This window comes from Mesoplodon densirostris, chromosome 3, assembly GCF_025265405.1.
Source record: "Mesoplodon densirostris isolate mMesDen1 chromosome 3, mMesDen1 primary haplotype, whole genome shotgun sequence".
NCBI classification, from domain to species: domain Eukaryota; kingdom Metazoa; phylum Chordata; class Mammalia; order Artiodactyla; family Ziphiidae; genus Mesoplodon; species Mesoplodon densirostris.
Genome location: NC_082663.1, coordinates 140,748,837 through 140,767,590, shown reverse-complemented (window position 1 = coordinate 140,767,590; position 18,754 = coordinate 140,748,837). Strand labels below are relative to the sequence as shown.

The 18,754-nt window shown below is 53.0% G+C and overlaps 1 protein-coding gene across 5 annotated transcripts in view; it reads right to left on the bottom strand.

The window, feature by feature from the left end:
* Positions 1 to 276: 276 nt before the first annotated feature.
* Positions 277 to 18,754, bottom strand: part of SLC27A1 (solute carrier family 27 member 1) — a 29,066-nt gene continuing 10,588 nt past the window's right edge. Inside the window, exons 2-12 of one of the 5 annotated variants that reach the window (XR_009531490.1) lie at positions 13,950 to 14,344; positions 13,662 to 13,823; positions 13,497 to 13,566; positions 12,641 to 12,756; positions 12,455 to 12,564; positions 5,557 to 5,766; positions 4,275 to 4,401; positions 3,812 to 4,186; positions 3,264 to 3,410; positions 1,503 to 1,775; positions 277 to 669 (exon numbers count right to left, since the gene is read on the bottom strand). Coding sequence is in view for 4 of the 5 variants with exons in the window: in XM_060093853.1 (XP_059949836.1) it covers positions 1,618 to 1,775; positions 3,264 to 3,410; positions 3,812 to 4,186; positions 4,275 to 4,401; positions 5,557 to 5,766; positions 12,455 to 12,564; positions 12,641 to 12,756; positions 13,497 to 13,566; positions 13,662 to 13,823; positions 13,950 to 14,344 (1,870 nt within the window). In the remaining variant the exon portion in view is untranslated. Of the gene's footprint in view, positions 1,776 to 3,263; positions 3,411 to 3,811; positions 4,187 to 4,274; positions 4,402 to 5,556; positions 5,767 to 12,454; positions 12,565 to 12,640; positions 12,757 to 13,496; positions 13,567 to 13,661; positions 13,824 to 13,949; positions 14,345 to 18,754 lie in introns of all 5 variants that reach the window. The other 4 variants (XM_060093854.1, XM_060093855.1, XM_060093856.1 and 1 more) reach the window with 4 other exon arrangements.

Genomic DNA, 18,754 nt, shown 5'->3' with positions numbered 1-18,754 from the left:
AGCCGGACATGCCAGGACACACCCCCTGTCCCTGGCCATCCTGTGCACCTGCCGGAACCCACAGGCAGATAGGCCGTCCCTCTCCCGGGACCACCAAGGTCAGCATGGGGCTACGGGAGGACCCAGAGGCTGCAGGGAGGTGGCGAGAATGCTCACCCATGTGCCCCCCCCGCCCCCCATCCCCAGACCCCTGAAGCCTTGCAGGTTGGAGAAGAGGCAACAGGAGCTGTAAGTAAAGGCTGAGTGTGTTTTGCTCATGTCTGGTGACTGTGTGTTCCCCGGTGAGGGGCCTGAAACTCACAGGGTTCTGGGCCATGTGGGGACAAACGGTGAGTGACTAAGCTCCCATCAGGCACCAGACACTCTGCAGGTTTATTTCTTAAATTCAGCTAGGAAACAAAATCTCAGTGCTTAGAAAGGCCCATGCAAAACAGCATGGGGTCACCTGCTACTGGCCTTGCTGCTCTAGGTGCGGGACGGTGCTGCCGGAGGGAGGGACAGAGGGGCAGTTTGGGTGGCAGGTCCCAACGATGGGTGTCCAGGCTGAGCCATCGACGAAGCTGATGGGGATGTCCGAGCCATCCGGGCAGGATTGTCTCGGGATGTCACCAACCCAGGGTCCGAGCTGTCACTAGCAAGGCTAGCGGGACATTCCATAGGCTGGAACGCCTGAGGTCCAAGAGGCCATCTCAGATGCCAGCCCTGGCCTGGAGGCTTCCCTCAACCCCACTGCTGCCACTCCCCCGTGTCCCTCCAGCAGCCACACCAGGTAGGATCCCCAAGAGGCCTCTGCCAGGGTAAGCATCTGAGCAGTGGGCTGAGCAGCCACCCAGAGCCATCTTCAGGGCCCCTCCAGCAGAAGCTCCGTGGAGATGCCTGAACAGGGACATCTGGGCAGGGGAAACATCCAAGTGGTCACAGTCAGTTCCAGAAGTTTCTGGGGTATCAGGAAGGGCAGGCAAGGCAAGGGAGGCCCACCAGGGACAGGAAGTGCAAAAGGCAATTGGCCCGGCTGGGGAGAGATTTCCTGCTGACCTGCACCCCTAGCCGAGGCCCCCCTGCCCCCGGGCTGGCCAGGCAGACACCCCTGGCTCCTCAGCTCAGCAAGGAGAGTGGAGGGCCTGCCTGGAGCTCATGCAGGCCTACATCGTCCGGGAATCCAGCAGCCTAGGGAGGACTGGGCTGGGTGGGCCTTGTTAAGGCACAGCTGAGAGGGAGGTGGAGAGGCCCCACTCGGGTTTACCACCCAGTGGGGAGGACCCGCGGAGGCCCCCAGGGCAGCTGGGCCTCCACACAGACCCCAGCTCCCAAGAAATGTCTGCTCTACTTTCGGCAGGAAGAGGGCAGGGGAGGAAAGATGGAGGAGAGAGGTGAGGGCAGTCAGGGACAGCAGGGAGGCTGAGAAGCAGGGAGCAGAGACAGACACACACACAGACACAGGAGTGGAGGACAGGCAGGGGGCAACCAGAGGGGGAGAGGAGGAGGGTGAGGGCGGGACATACAGGCTCCTCCCGGGATCCAGTTTCTCTGCCCCCAGGACAGGGCAGGGCTGTCTGGATCAAGCCCTCCTCGCTTGCTGGGCCTGGTGCAAAGTCTCTGGTGGGCCGAGAAAGAGCGTCAGAGGGAGAAGGCGCCCGAACAGATGCGGGTGTAGACACCCTGATCCAGAGGCAGGTAGTGGCCCTGCTTCAGGTCCAGGAAGAAGAGCCGGTCTGAGGTCTGGCGTGGGTCGAAGCCTTCGTGCTGCAGCCTTGTCTTCTGAATCTTGAAGGTGCCTGTGGGGATGGGGGTGGAAGTGGGGGTGGGGTGGGGATTCGGCAGGGGGTTTCCAGGAATCCCCCCCATCAACTCGCCATCCTGTACTGCACCTCCAGGCCTCTGAAGAGGCCTCTGCTAGGACCATTCTTCCCCATTTTGCCTGCCTGACTCCCCCCTGGCCTTTGGATCTCAGCTTCATGCCCTCTCCTCCAGAGAGGCCTCCCTGACCACCCTCATCATGGCCTGAAACTCTGTGTACCCCCTGCCTGGTCACGTGCCGCCCCCCCGCCCCCGCAACAAGACCAAGAAGGCGACAGGGCTGGCTCTGTCACACAGTAGGTCAGGGGTCAGCAACTTATAGGCCCATGGCCCACCCCATGGGCCAGATTCGGTCCACCATAGGAGGTGGGCCACGCCCATTCACGTACACACTGTTTACTGTTGCTTTTGCCCTACAGCTGCAAAGCTGAATTATTGCTGCAGAGGCTGTGGCCCGCAACTGAAATATTTACTATCTGGGACTTTAAGGAAAAGTTTGTACTCCCTGAGGTAGACTATTAAAGAAGGGTTTTGTGGGCCTCCCTGGTGGCGCAAGTGGTTGGGAGTCCGCCTGCCGATGCAGGGGATACGGGTTCGTGCCCCGGTCTGGGAGGATCCCATATGCCGCGGAGCGGCTGGGCCCGTGAGCCATGGCCGCTGAGCCTGCGCGTCCGGAGCCTGTGCTCCGCAACGGGGGAGGCCACAACAGTGAGAGGCCCGCATACCGCAAAAAAAAAAAAAAAAAAAAAAAAAAAAAAGAAGGGTTTTGTGAAAGACAGGGTTAGGGTTGGTAGAAAAAAATGGAGGGAGAATCCCTGTGTGCTCTAGAGTTGTGAAGGTTTTTTTTTCTTTTCAAATGAAACTTCGAAAGCACACACATGGGTGCCTTGGTGGCAGAGTGGTGAGCATAGCTGCCTTCCAAAAGCACAACCACAAAATTGAAAAAGCAGAGGTGGTAGTGGTGGTGGTGTTTAAGTTTGTATCAGAATTAGAGGCTTCTTTTCAATAAAGGGCACCATGGACGGAGTTAACAGATTCCCAAACAGAAGAGATTTAGAAGGTCTGAAACCGCTAAGGAATTAACATCTAGACTATTACGGGAAATTCCCATAAATCACAAAGAAAGATGAGGCAGCACAAAGACGGTCCACGATACGCAGAAGAGGGTGATTTACAGCAGAGGAAACCTCAGAGGTGTGAGACGATTTGCTCAAATTTCCTAGTCATCAGAAAAAAGGCTGAATATGAAGAAATGCACCAAACACTGCAGGATACCCAGTGGGAGTGGGAGTGAGAAATGGAAAGAAATAAGTATGTAAATAAAACAAGAAAAGGGCTTAGCCCACAGTGCCGGCTGGCCATGAACCATTACGTCGGACCTGGCACAGGGACTGAACTAGGACAAATAAGTAAATGACTGAGGAACTAACAGACAGATGGATACACGAAGAGACAGGGGGACGCACCTGTGGTGTCCACCTGGGGCAGGAGGCGCAGGAAGATGGGCCGTGCGTAGGGCGCCAGCACCTTCTGCAGCTCCTGGTACAGGGCATTGGGGCTGAGCTGGCCGTGGGGGTCCGCAATGGCTGCCATGCCTGCTTTGCCCTCCACCCCTGGAGACAGAGGTTTGGCTGAGACCACCACCCTTCGCCCCTCCATGGGACCAGATCCACCCTCCAATGGTGGCCCCTGGCTTCTGATCTCCAGTCCCTTCCACCTGGAATAGTGCTCGCCAAAGCAACAAACATTTTATGGAGCTCCTGCTGCACTCCCTGCAGCCCTGAGCCACGACTGATTTCATGAGCCCATTTTCTGGATGGAAACTGAGGCTCAACATCAGGCATGAGGAGAGATTCCAGATCCAGGCCGCCACCCTGTCGGGTGCAGTTGTCCAGGTTGTGCACTGCTTTAGGTCCTGCCTACAAGGGTACCTGTACCTCCAAGCTCCTCCTGGCTGGGCTCCTCTGGGGCTGCTCCCAGGACCCTAGAACCACCCCCAGAGCCCCCAGCTTGCCTGGCACGGCCACCCCGTACACGGCCACATCTGTCTGGCCCAGCAGGCGACTCAGCACGCCCTCCACCTCAGTGGTGGAGACGTTCTCCCCACGCCAGCGGAAGGTGTCCCCACTGCGGTCCCGGAAGTACATATAGCCCAGCTCATCCATCACCAGCACGTCACCTGGCAGAGAGGAGAGGGGGAGGTAAGATGGCAACCTGCCATGCCTACAGCCATCCCCCAGGGTCTGCACACCTGAGAGGTAGGCGCTGTCACCCTTGCGGAAGACACTGTGGGTGATCTTCCTGCTCGTGGCACTCTCGCTGATGTAGCCATCGAAGCGACGCAGCGGGTCCTGCTGGTTGATCTGGCCCACGAGGAGGCCGGGCTCCCCTGGGGAGGAGGCAGCGCTCAGGCTGTGCTGGGCGGGCAGGAGGTGGGGGGCCCAGCTTCCCGGGGGACTAGGCAGGACCCTGCTCACCGGCCTGGCATGGGATGCAGAGGCCCTGGGCATCCCGCAGTAGTTCCATGGTGTCCTCATTGACCTTCACCAGTCGGATGGGGTACACATTGGGCAGGATGCGGCTGTTGAAGCCACAGGAGCCGACCTGGGATGCGGCCAGCCGAGTCAACGAGGAGCCCCAGGGTGACACGGTATCCTCCCCCCACACACATACACCTTGCCTCTCCTGCCCCAGGGCCTGGAATTAGCACTCCTAGTGTCACCCAACTCTGTGACCTTGGATGATCTGAAAGAGGGGGGTATTAAGTGCAGCATCCTGCCAGGAATCATGCCCCCTCTCCCACCTTCCCAGCCTCCCTTGCAGTCATGTGAGGAGACCTGCCAACCGGCCGCCACTTCCTGGTCCTTAAAACTTTCCAGGCTGGCAGGAAGTGGATGGCCAAAGTGATCCTGAAGCCATGTAGGGACACTGGCAGAGCTTCTGCCCGCTGCCCACTGCATGTCACCCTGCCTGGCTCAGTTCTATGAGCAGAAAGGCCTGTCTAATGGGTTTCTGCCGCTGCACACGGTTGGGTATATTTGTTAGAGCGGCAACCTCTGCTGGTACAGCCAGAGTGTGCTCTGGGGCTGTTCATTCAACAGATGTGCGTGGTGGGGACTGTGCCTTGTCCTCAGGTGCTGGGGACCCAGCAGCGAGAGACAGAAAGAACCCCTACCCCCTAGGGCGATGTATTATTCTTCTCATTCTCTGTTCCTGACTTTGGATGGGAAGGGCTTAATAAGGGAGAAGGAGGGTCCTGAGAGGGCAGAGTGGAGATAATAATTGTTGATCATAAAAGCATCTGTTTGCAGAGTGCCTACTGCACGGGGAAGGAGGGGTGCTGTGCTGAGCTCATGTTGTTGGGTGATTCGGACAAACCTAATAAGTTGTTAACCCCATTTACAGATACGGAAACGAAGACCCAAGGAGTCTGAGTGACTTGCCCAGTATGAGGAGATCAGCACCCCATTTCTGGCCCTGGATCCCCCAGAGCCCTGCTCTCCCCTGCCACCTCCACTGCTACAAATTGAGGCTCAGAAAGGCTGAGGCGCTTGCCCAGGGCTACGCAGTCACGCTGTGAATTTGAACTCAGGGGTGACAGTCACATGACTGGGCAAGCCAGAAGAAAGCAGCCGAGTGCCCTGGCCGAGCTGCCCACCACAATCCAGGCTGTTCTTTGGGGACACGGGGCCGGCGAGGCATAGGTAGCATCGATCCCTGAACCCCGAGACCTGCCCGGGCCGCCCCGCCTGCGCCCACCTTCCCGTCCATGTTGGCGATGCTGCAGTTGCACTCGGTGGCTCCGTAGAACTCGCCGACCTGGCGCACGCCGAAGCGCTCCGTGAACTCCTCCCAGATGGCTGGCCGCAGCCCGTTGCCCACCGCCAAGCGCACGCTGTGCCGCCCTTCTGCCTCGCTCACCGGCTGTTTCAGCAGGTAGCGGCAGATCTCCCCGATGTACTGGACCACCTAGGTGGGTGGGAAGCGAGCAGTGGGCGCCTGCGCTGGAGCAGAGAGGAGCCAGCTGGGGGCGGAGGCTGCCGCGGGCCAGAGACCCCCAGACCCAGCGACCTCCCCCACTCCAACCTGGGCGCTAGGAACAAAACGGCCTTAAAGATGATAATAGCAAGGAAACAGACCAGGCCTATCCATTCCCTCAATCCCCAACACGCCTTCCATCTGAGTGGATGCATCGCGTCCCCCATGCTCCTCCAGCGGTCCCTCTATCCCCTCTGCTGCTTTCTGGGGACACCACGTGTGGTGCACGCAGGCAGGAAGGTTAGCCGTGGCGTTGACACTCCACAGGGCAACCCTCAGCCCAGAGGCGATGTGCTCTACACTGTCCCCCAGAGCCCCAACCATCTGAGCTCAGGGTGCCCACAGTCCTGATCCTGGGGTGGGACCACTCTCAGGTGCATGCTCTTTGCTGCCTCCCTGAAGTCACAGCAGGGACCCAGCCCCTGGCCTGGACCCTCGGACAGACCCAGCTGCCCATGGAGTCACCTACTCACTGCACCCCCAGCACTGCCCCCAGGGCTCCTTCTCTCCCTGTCTTGTGGCTCCACCCCCTGGGGTCAAGTCCCAGATACCCCAGGTGCCCTTGAGTCCTCATCTCCAGGACGGCTTCTTAATGATACCCTCCCCATTTTACAGATGGAGAAACTGAGGTTCACAGACAGTAAGTAACCACCAAGGCTGATAATGTGGTAAAATTTGATATGTATCTGGGCATCCTGGCTCCAGAGTCTCAATGAAGCAGTTACATGTTCAGAATTAACCACCATGGCAATCAGTACAGCTTCAAAGTACTCACTAGATGAAGTACAAAATTCGACCTGTGATCAATTCCATCTGGCCCTGCCGCCCTCACTGCCCCCTCTCCTTCTGACTCCTATGCTCACTCGGCTCTGCCACGTAGGTCTCCTCCTCAGGGCCTTTGCACATACTGTGCCCTCTGCCTAGAACACTCTTCCCCCAGATGCACCTGGGTCCTCAGGTCTCGGCTCAAATGTCACTGTGACTGAGAGGTATTCCTTGAGCAGGACTTAATAAGTATCTGATAAATACAAGTGTACAGAGCACTCACTACCAGCCAAGCAGAGAGCTCATCTGTTTAATCTTGCTGAGACTCCATGTTGGAGAGGAAGGCAATGAGACCTAGAGAGGGGACACAAGTGGCCCAAGATCACCAGCTGCTGACCAGGAAGCAAGCCCCAGGCAAGGCAAGATCAGAGCCCATGATGGTTTCTCTCCCTCTGCCCCCAGGCTCCCTCATGTGCTTCAGATGTGGCCCAGCCCACCCCATCTCCAGGATAGAACAAGTCATACAGCCTGGCCAATCAGTCCAGTCCATCCCCAGACACTGATTGGTTCAAGGATAAGCATGTGACCACAGCTAAGCCAATGAGAATCAGCCCTGAGACTTTTAATGGACTGGTGGGAAGACAGGCTCTTTCTCAACTAGAACTGTGGGGAACAATCCTGGAGAAGCAGGGTGGGGAGGAAGCCACCCACTAAGGAAAGAAGAAAACAAGAGGAAGAGGAAAACAAGAAATAGAGAGAGAGAGAGAGAGAGAGAGAGAGAGAGAGAGAGAGAGAGAGAGAGACCCTCCTTGATCAAGGTGTGCCTGAAGCTGTCCACCATGTGGCCTCCTCGGTTCCATAAGCTAACAAATCCCTTTCCTCAAGAAAGCCAGAATTTAGGTTAGGGCTGGGTTTAGGGTTTTGGTTTAACCTGTCAACTGACAAAGTCCTGCCTAAATACATAGCTGCCCTCCAGACCATCACAGGTAGACGCAGCCACACTCTGAGCAGCTCGTAGCTGTCCTCTTCAGAAACCAGGCTGGGGAAGGGACAACACAGCCACAGTTGAGGCAGCTGAAGGTTTCAATGACCCTGTCGCCCTGAGGCCACATCTACGTACTGAGAGCCAAACAGCTGATCTTTACTCTGGCCTGGACCCTCGGACAGACCCCGGGCTGAAGGGAAGACAACTCAGGTTAGCTCAGAGAGGCAGACACCAGGTGCCCCAGCCGAGACCTCCTGACTGCAGGGCAGCACCTGGACAGAAGCTGGCAGTGAATTGTCAAGCTGGGACCCCCACTACAACTCCCGAGTCAGGGTGACCTCGTACACCCAATGTACACACCCAAGTGGGTATGGGGAGACACAGGAACTATACACCCATGGATGGATGATGGGCTGCCTTACCTATCGCCTACCCATCTGCTTTATGCGCTAAAAAAGGGGAGTTCTGGATTACAGCCTGCTGCCTCCCATGAGGACGGCCAGGCAGTTGATCTGGGCCATGCCCACTGCTGCAAATAAAACAGCCACGCGGTTTCCCCCATCCTACAGCCAGCCATGAGATGGGATTTCTAAACCCAAACGCACGCTCTTAAGTCTTTTTGGCATCCTTGTGAAACTTGACCTTTGAGGATTCCATCCTCTACTCCTTAAAGAGCCCCTCAGTGCCTTCTCTTGGTCACAGAAATACCCCTTCAAGGAAACAGAATGGAATTTCAGGGGCCCGGAGACAGTGAACAAAGCCCGATGCAACACAGCACGTCGAAGACAAAGAGAGGGACAGCCAGACACCACAGGCCTCCTGGTGGAGGACATGACATCACCCACAGGGAACCCTTGCCAAAAAAGTAGAACTTGAAGCGATGAAATATCTAGATCAGTGGTTCTCAACCACAGTCAAGACACCTGACAATGTCTGGAAACGTTTTTAATTATCACAGTTGGGAGGTGGGGTGCTAGTGGCATCCAGTGATTTTAGGCCAGAAATGCTGTTAAATAACCTACAGTGCACAGGACAGCCCTCATCACAGAGAAAGATGCAGCTCCAAATACCCACACTGCTGTGGTTGAGAGATGCTGTGCTTCCACTATGGAGAACAGTATAGAGATTCCTCAAAAAACTAAAAATAGAGTTACCATATGATCCTGCAATCCAACTCCTGGGCATATATCTGGACAAAACTCTTAACTTGAAAAGATACATGCACCCCAATGTTCATAGCAGCACTATTTACAGTAGCCAAAACATGGAAGCAACCTAAATGTCCACTGACAGAGGAATGGATAAAGAAGATGTGGTACATATACATACAATGGAATATTACTCAGCCATAAAAAAGGATGAAATAATGCCATTTACAGCAACATGGACTGACCTAGAGATTATCATATAAAATGAAGTAAGTCAAACAGAGAAAGACAAGTATCATATGATATCACATCTATGTGGAATCTTTTAAAATGATAGAAATGAACTTGTTTATGAAACAGAAATAGACTCACAGACATAGAAAACAAACTTAAGGTTACCAAAGGGGATGGGTGGGAGAGATAAATTAGGAGTCTGGGATTAACATAGATATACTACTATATATAAAATAAACAACAGGACCTACTGTATAGCACAGGGAACTATATTCAATATCTTGTAATAATCTATAATGGAAAATGGAAAATAATCTGAAAAAGAATATATATATATATAATGTTTATATATATATAACTGAATCATTTTGCTGTATACCTGAAACTAACACAACATTGTATAAATTAACTATATATCAATTTTAAAAAGTAGTTAAAAAAACAAAACAACAAAAAACCCCCACTATGCTTGACCCTACTCCCAAGGTACAGGAAGTGCCAGGGAGAGAGAAGCATGTCAAAGGACCTCCCAGCAATACCCAGACTGGGAAAACACTACAGGCCAAACTTCATTTCTTCAATAAATAAATTACAAGGAGGGGTGGGAAGAGAATGAGGGAGAGACAAGGGGCACCTACAGATAAAAGGAGTCTTATAAGAAACATCAACTAGTTGCAATGTGTGGGTCTTACCTAAAAACTGATTTTTAAAAAAAATACAGAAACAAAAAAACCCCATATTTTGACATGGTAAAACACTGGGGATCAGGCCATTGTCCGGATTCCTGATAACTGAGAAATCACTGGCACTTTTTGGCTGTGATAATGATACTGAGGTTATATGTTTGTGGAGTTTTTTCCTTCTTTTTTACTCTTTCTTTTATTGGGGTAAAATACACACAATATAAAATTTACCATCTTAGCCATTTCTTTTCCAGCTTAGCCATTTTTAAGTGTACAGTTCAGTGTATTAAATACATTCACATTGTTGAGCAGCCATCACCACTATCCATCCCCATAAATTTTTTTTTTTTTTTTTTTTTGGCCACACCACACGACTTCTGAGATTTTAGTTCCCTCACCAGGGATAGAACCTGGTCCCTCAGCAGTGAGAGTGCCGGGTCCTAACCACTGGAAAGCCAGGGAATTCCCCCACAAAAATATTTTTACCTTGTAAATCTGAAACTCTATACCCAGTAAACACAAACTCCCCATTCGCCCCTCCCCTGGCCTTGGCAACTACATCCTACTTTCTGTCCATGATTTTGGCTACTGTGAGTACCTAATATAAGTGGAATCATGCAGTATTTGTCTTTTTGTGATTGGCTTATTTCATTCAGCATAATGTCCTTAATGGTCATCCATGTTGTAGCCTGTGTCAGAACTTCCTTCCTTTTTAAGGCTGAATAATAATCCACTGTAGGAATGAACCACATTTTGCTTATCCATTCATTCTGTTGATGAACACTTGGATTGCTTCCATGTTTTATTTATTGTGAAGAATCTGCTATGAACATGGGTGTACAAATATCTCTCTGAGACCCTGCTTTCAAATCTTTTGTTTCATTTCTTTTTAATTTACTTATTTATTTATTTTTGGCTGTGTTGGGTCTTCATTGCTGTGGGGGGGTTTTCTCTAGTTGCGGTGAGCGGGGGCTACTCTTTGTTGCAGTGCACGGGCTCCTCATTGCGGTGGCTTCTCTTGTTGTGGAGCACGGGCTCTAGGCGCGCGGGCTTCAGTAGTTGTGGCACGCAGGTTCAGTAGCTGTGGCTCCCGGGCTCTAGAGCGCAGGCTCAGTAGTTGTGGTGCACGGGCTTAGTTGCCCTGTGGCATGTGGGATCTTCCCGGACCAGGGATCGAACCCAAGTCCTCTGCATTGGCAGGCAGATTCTTAACCAATGCTCCACCAGGGAAGTCCCAAATCTTTTGTTTTAAAAACAGCCCTCACCAGACACAAAAGTCCACACAGATATCCCGTTTATAAGAAATGTCCAGAACAGGCAAACCCATAGAGACAGAAAGCAGATTCATGGTTGCCAGGGGCTGGGGGAAGGGGAATGGGGAATGACTGCCAGTGGGGACAGCATGTCCTTTTGGGGGTGATGGAAATGTTCTGGAACTACATAGAGGTGGTCACTGTACAACACTGTAAATGGACTAAGTGCCACTGAAGTATCCACTTCAAAACAGCTAATCTTGGGGACTTCCCTGGCGATCCAGTGGTTAAGACTCCGCCCTTCCACTGCAGGGGGCACGGGTTCCATCCCTGGTTGGGGAACTAAGATTCCGCATGCTGTGAGGCGTGGCCAATAAATAAATAAATAAATAAATAAAACTAAATAGTTCAAAAATTGAAAACCAAAAAAAAAGCTAATCTTATGTGAATTTCACCTCAATTGAAAAAAAAAAAGACCAATCCTCATCTTTCAGAAGTTTTACTGACATATCTATACAGGAAACATGCTGCTATCTGGGGCTGCTTCACAACAACACAGAAGGAGGGATGTGCTGGGGGAGTGGAGGGGGTAGGACAGGGTATCTGATGTCCTCTGGAGCCGAGTGATGGATACCTGGGAATCCCCTAAACTTTTCTGTCCACATTTATGTATATTTGCAACTCTCAAGAGTTAAGTTAATAAACAGACTGTCTTCTATTTCAAGATTCAGATTAGCAGTTTTCCCCAGACCACCCCCCACCACCCCAAGCAGAACATAAAATCCTCAAAAGCACAGCAGGGCAGAGTCATTGCCCCAAGGAATTCCCTAGGATGGCCGGCCCAGAGCCCTCACCCTGTCCAGCTGTGTGATCTGGGCAAGTGGCTGAACGTCTCTGGGCCCCACCTGTTCAAGGTGGGGTCAGCACCTGCCAATTTGCCAGTCCCTGGACACACCCCCTTCCCTCCCCTCCTCACTCCTTCTTCCACCTGGAGGAAGGTACTAGGCACCTGTATTTCCACCCCCATCACAGCACTGAAACCCTCGGCCTGCTCTCCTCTCATTGTGGAGGGGAGAGGAGAGGAAGGGATTTGTCTTAACCCCTACCTGTTCTGCAGGACAGTGGATGCCCTCCACCTCTGCTTCATGCTTATCCCACCAGGAAGCCCTGGGCTTTGTGGCCTTAACCAGCGCAGCGCGGTGACTGCACCCATTTCCCTGCAGCCACCAGCAGGGAAGACCTTAGGGGCACAAGGAGTAGGGAAGGCAGCACCTTAAGGATCTCAGGCAGTCTGTGTCCAATCCCAGCTGCATTAAAAGCCTCAGTTTCTCCACCTGCAAAATGGGTATGAGGCCTTTGCCCACTCCCAAGCAGCTGTGAGGTTCCAATGAGTTTACATGTTGAAGGTTTAGCCTCGGTCTGGGCCTTGAGCACAGAAGCACTGACTACCCACTCCCAGCCCCACCGAGTCCCTGGGAGGTAGCCATTCAGAGCCATATACTTGGAAGGGTGGGCGGAGGGCTGGAGGTGTGAGAGGGGGCGGGGCCTGACCGTGCAGTTGTACTTGACGCAGTCATCCCAGAAGCGGCTGGCTGAAAACTTCTTGCGGAGGACCACAGTCAGCCCGTAGATGAGACACTGACCCACGCCAACGATGTTCCCTGCAGAGAGTGGACTCGATGAGGGGTCCCCAATCCCCCGCCCCCTCCCCCGCCCAAGCTTCCGTGGTTGTGGTACCTGCCGAGTGGTACAGGGGCAGACAGTCGTAGAGCACATCTGCCGCCTGAATGCTGTAGGAGTGGTGGGTAAATGCCGCTATGCGGTAGTACCTGCAGGGGCAGGGAGTGCAGGGGCTGGGACCCACACCCCCGAAAAAAGCATGGAGTGGGGGGAGCGAGCTGCATACTGAGGCAGAGCCATACCAGCTCATAGGGGCCTTATAGGCTGGCAGGAGAGGAACATGCAACAAATAAAGAAAATGGTGCTTGCTGCCACGAGGGATATGATAGAGCAAAGGGACAGAGAGAGGCTGAAGGGGACAAAGCCAGGGAGGGTGGGGTAACCTGCCTGGGGAGGTGACACATGAGCTAAGGCCCGGCAAGAAGGAGCTGTAGGGTGAGCTAGGGAAGGGCACCCAGGTGAAGCGCAGAGCATATGCAAAGGTCCTGAGGCCAGAAGGAGTCTGGCAGGTTTGAGGAAGTGTGAGGGGTCGAGGAGGGAGCGAGCGAGAGGTGGAGAGGAGGAAAATGACATCAGAGAAGTGGCGGGTGCTGCACAACACGAATACGGCTTTTATTCTGAGGGCCAAGGAGGGTACAGGGAGGTCTGGCACAGAGGAGGTCTGATTTAGGATTTTAAACCTTACTATGGTCACAGATGAGAAGGGGGCTGTTGGGGGCAGGAGTAGGGACAGGAGGAGACTGAGGAGGGGCAGAGGGCAGCACGGTGTCCTGAGATGGGCTGTGGGTTTTACCCAGTTGGTATCAAGATGCCCACAAGACCCCAACAGGAGCTGGGGGTCGGGGGGATCAGGCCGTAGAGAGGACCTGGAGTGGCTCTCCTGCACTGGGGGCAATGCCCATGGGCCCCTCACCTGCTGTGTACGACGATGGCAGCCTTGGGCAGCCCCGTGGTCCCTGACGTGTAGATGTAGAAGAGTCGATCTAAGAGAGATGTGGGTGTTGGGGACCGGAGGCTGGCGTGAGGGGGACGAGGGGACTGGGTGAGCATCGGCAGGGGGTATCCCACCTGGACTCACCATCCATGCCCTTGCCAGGGGGCTGAGCTAGGGGGGCTGTGGAGGCCTCCTTCAGCAGCGGGTCCAGGAGCTGGGTGTCCGGCAAGACACCCTCGGGCCCCAAGTCTCCAGAACAGAACTTGACCAGGCTCTTGCCCAGCTGTCCACTCACCTCGGCCACCACTGCGGCCCAAAACATATATCATGGTCAAGGATGGGCAGGTCCCCTCCCAGGGCCGGGGAAGCACCATCTCCCTGCCCTGGGCGGCCCCAGGCCCCCACCGAGATGCTGCCCACACCCGGCCTCACCCGCTGCCAGCTCCCGTCCGAAGACCAGGGCCTTGGCACCCGAGGTGCCCAGGCAGAAGACCAGGGGTTCCCGCCGCAGGTTAACATTGAGCAATGCGGCCTCCATGCCCGCCTTGGCCAGACCCAGCCACAGCCCCACAAACTCAGGCCGGCCCTCCAGGAAGATGGCCACCACGTCGCCTGGCGTGTAGCCCAGATGGCAGAATAGGTTGGCCACTGCATTGGAGTAGGCGTCCAGCTGCGCGAAGGTCCAGCACACGCCGCTGCCCGCGTCCACCAGCGCCAGGTGCTCAGGCTGCCGCCGTACCACCTCCTGGAAGATCTGCGGGATGGTGTGGCGGGCGCGCTGGTGCCACCGCAGCTCCAGGCGCACACGTATCAGCACGAAGAGGCCGCTGGGAGGGGGGACGAGGGGACGGTGTCACTGAGTGTCCTGCCCGGCTTCCAGGAGACCACCCCAAGCCTCAGCATCCCCACGTGGAGAAAGCAGAGGAAAAGGTCCCTGTATTCCCAAGGGTGGCAAGTGTTCAATAAGAACCCTTGGGTTGCTGGGTCTCTTGGAGAAACTAAGGGCAAAGGGCCATTTACCAGTCAGCCCAGAAGTAGGCGGATTCTCACAGCTGGCCAGGCCATGCAGTGTAAATCAGAGTCACCCTGTCCTCCTCCGCCACAGCTTGCTTGGTGACCCTGAGGGAGCCAGGCCCAGTCCTATCCTTTTTCTCTCCTGGGGCAGCCCGAGTGCCCCATGCTGACCCCCCACTGCCTCCAGCTTGGACTCCTCATGCCCTGCCTGCCTCAACCGGGCCCTGGGGTCCACTCCCTGAGCTGGGGGGGCTGTTCCACTCCCAAGTTACTCAATGGCACTAGGCACAGATGGCTGAGCCATCCAGCACGTGTGCCCCCACACAGGGGAGGAGGTGCCTCTGCCCCAGGTGAGGCCAGAAGACAGGCTAGTGAGAGGCCCTGATGGCAGGTGTCTTGTTCCTCTGTCTTCACCTGCTAGTAGAGACAAGGAGATCAGAGGCCCCAGGGGAATATAGAACCCCAGTAGAAGGAGCCAGGTTCCTGAATGACCCTGTGGAGATGAGTAGCCATCACTGATGATGCCAGGCTGTCAGATGAGTGAGACATGAACTTGTTTGTGTTGTTTTAAGCAAACAGAAATGTCTTTAGATCACAGAACCAAGAAAGCTAGAATTTCTCAGTGCAGGAGCTCAAGAAACAAGTGGTCTTCTGGCTTTACCTGGCTCCCTGCCCTGCCACCTGACTCTGAGAGGTAACTTTGTGCTGGGTTAAGCCACTGTCAAGTGGGGACCTGTTTGTTACAGCAGCTTGCTCTGCCCTGACTGAAACAGGTGGTCCTCACTCTGCCCCCAGGAAGGTTACCGGGGTGTGGTTCCCCAAATCCTAAATGAACACTTAGAATGGGTGCATTTTATTATATGTAAATTACATCTCAAAAACAACCCATGAAGACAGAGCAGATTGGTGGTTACTAGGAGCTGGGGGAGGGGGAATGGGGAGTAACTGCTAATGGGGACAGGGTTTCCTTCTGGGGTGATGGAAATGTTCTGGAGCTAGATAGAGCTGATGGTTGCACAACACTGTGAATGTACTCAATGTCGCTAATGGTAAATTTTATATTATATGCATTTTACTACAATAAAAATGAATGAATGAATTAAACTCATGAAGACTATCTGTGGCAAGGTTAAAAACAGGAGTCCTTACCTTCCAGATGTACACCCTGGAAAACTAACAGATAGAAAGATGTGCCACTGAGATTCAGACAGAGGAGGAAGTGGGTGGAGATGAGAAAACAATCATATGAAGATCACGGAAGCTGGGGGATGGGCACGTGGGTTTATTACATTATTCTCTCTACTTCTGTAAGCTTGAAATTTTCCATAGTAAAATGTTTTTAACACAGATTTTTAAAAAATAAAATAAAAAAATAAATTTTAAAAATAAAAAAATTTTAAATAAAAATTTTAATTTTTAATTAAAAAAATTTTTAAATAAAATTTTTTATTTTAAAAATTAAAATTTTTAATTTAAAACTTTTTAATTTTTTAATTTTTTTGGCTGCACCGTGCAGCTTGCAGGATCTTAGCTCCCTGACCAGGGATTGGAATGGGCCCCCTGCAGTGGAAGTGTGGAGTCCTAACTACTGGACTGCCCAGGGAATTCCCTAAATTTTAAAAAAAGTTTTTAAAAATCAAAAATCAAAAAAAATTTTTTTCAATAATGTTTTAACCCTCCAAAGGCTCCCACTGTTTTTTCGATCAAGTGCCTTCCCTGTGGCCTGTGAGGCCCAGCACGGCCCAGCCCCATGCATCTGGCCACCTCATCACCCTCCATTGCCCCAGCTTGCTCTTGCCTCCTTCCCTGATCTTCAGCAGGGCAGAGGTTCCTGCCCCAGGGCCTTTGCCCAGCTCCCACTGCCTGGAATACTCTGCCCCAAGCCCCTCATCTCGGCTCCTTCTCATCCTTCACCTCTCAGCTCCAATGACACCTGCTCAGAGGGGTCCTCCCAGCCCTGCCCAGCTTGGATCAGTAAGACTATTTTAAAATATCCCTGCAAATCCTTTGACAGTCCTCCCTTCGAAAGGTGGGTTCTATTTCCCATCCGCTTGAGTGGAGGCAGACTGAGGGGCTTGCTTCTAAGGAAGAGAATGTAGCAGAAGTGACACTATGTGACTTCTGAGCCCAGGGCACAAAGACAGCACACCTTCTTCCCAGCATGCAGGAGCCCTCATGCCCTCTCGCTTTCCCTCTCTCTTAGGACACTGGCCCTGGGAACCCAGCACTGAGCTGTAAGGAAGCCTAGACATAGGAGATGATAATGATCATTTTTTAAGCCCCTAGTTTCAGAGGTAATTTGTTACACAGCCATAGGTAACTGATACATTCCCAGCACCCACACACCCCCACCACCATCGTTTTATTCCTTCAAAGTGATCATCACAATCTAAAACCGCCATCTTCCTTTCTGGGTTTCCTGAATTCTTGTCTTTTTCCATGAGAGCAGGCACCCTGTCTATCTGTCTATTGTGTCCAGGGCTGTAGTCCCAGCACTAGAAACAGGGCCTAGAATGTAAGGACGATGCTGGTGTCCCACAGGCTGGCTCAAATGCAGCCCAGTCTCTTCTGCCTGTGTGACTGCAGTTGTTGAAGAGTGTCTCCAAAAATTCATGTACACCCAGAACCTCAGACTATGACCTTATTTGGAAACAGGGCCTTTGCAGATATAATTAAGGTAAGTATGAGATGAGGTCAACCTGATTGCCTAGGTGGGCCCTAAATCCAGTAACAGGTATCTCTACAAGAAGAGAGAGGGACTTCCCTGGCGGTCCAGTGGTTAAGACGCTGAACTTCCACTGCAGGGGTCGTGGGTTCAATCCCTGGTCGGGGAACTAAGATCCCGCATGCTACACAGTACAGCCAAAAAGTAAAAAAAAAAAAAAAAGAATAAGAGAAAACAGAGACACAAGGGAGAGGCTCTGAGGAGACAGACGCAGAGACTGGAGTGATGCAGCCACAAGCCAAGCCAAGGAGGCCTGGACCCCCCAGAGGCTGATTTTGGGCTTCTGGTCTCCAGAACTTTGAGACAACAAACTCCTTTTGTTTTAAGCTTCCAAGATTTGGTAATTTGTTACGGCAGCCCCAGGACACTCATACAGTGGGCATGGGTGGGTACATCCCTCTCTGGGCCTCCTGGTTAATGGGGACAATAAGATCCCATGCCTTCCAGGTCATTAGGGGATAAAAGAGATGGATGGAGACTTCTAAGGACAGGGCCTGGCGTGTCCTACATTCTCAATAAACTCTGTTGCTATCCTCTCCCCAGGGAGGTATGCACTGTCAGTAAGAAAACAGAATTGAATTAGCATTTTATCTGCCCAGCAACTTGACTCATACCTACCCTGTAAGGAAGAAAGAGGAACAAGCAAGTTCCAAGAGTGGGGCCCAGCCCAGGAAGTCCCCTGGGGGTAATGGTCCAGGGGAGGAGGCAGGACATGATCTGAGGGCCTTGTGCAAACACTGATTCCTCAAGTGTCTGTCCCGGAGCTGTGAGCCCCAGCAGAGCCCAGAGGAAAGAAAAAGTGCCCTGGCGTCAATGGCTTTGGTTCAGATCCCACTCCACCGCTTACCAGCTATGGCACCTGGGCAGACCCTGCCCTCTCTGGGCCTCAGTTTCCTTACTTGGAATATCAGGAGACTGAACATAACAAGCTCCAAGTGTTCTCCAGCTCAGCAAAGTGTAGGTATTGCCATTGTCCTATTTACAAAGAGGAAGCAGGGCCCAGAACAGCAGTGCATCTGTAAATGGGGGAACAGTGCAATTCTCGGCCTAATACCTGTCAAATGTATTAAGTGCCCAACATAGAAGAAGGATAGAAAAAGAGGGATTCATCGTTACTCTGCCCGGGAGGATCGGGTCCTGCCTCTGGGCTTTGCACCTGCTGTTCCCTCTGCCTGGAGCACTCTTCCGTCCCCCAGGTCTTTGCACGGTTGGCTCCTTCTCATCTGACCACCTGTGCTGGGTGCCCCACACCTACCGCCCTGTCTGCGGTAGTCTTGCGCTATCCTTGCCTCTCCCCAACGTGCTGTATTCTTCTTGTCACTTTCTGATGTTTAAATTATTTCCTCATTTTCTTCTCAAGCATCCTTCTCCCTCATTAGGCTGTGGGCTCCATAGGACAGGAGAAGCACCATCTAGTGCATTCATGGCGTGTCATGGTGACCATGGCATCCCCGAAGCCCAGACAGGGTGTGGGGCACAGGAGGTCCTCAAGGATGGG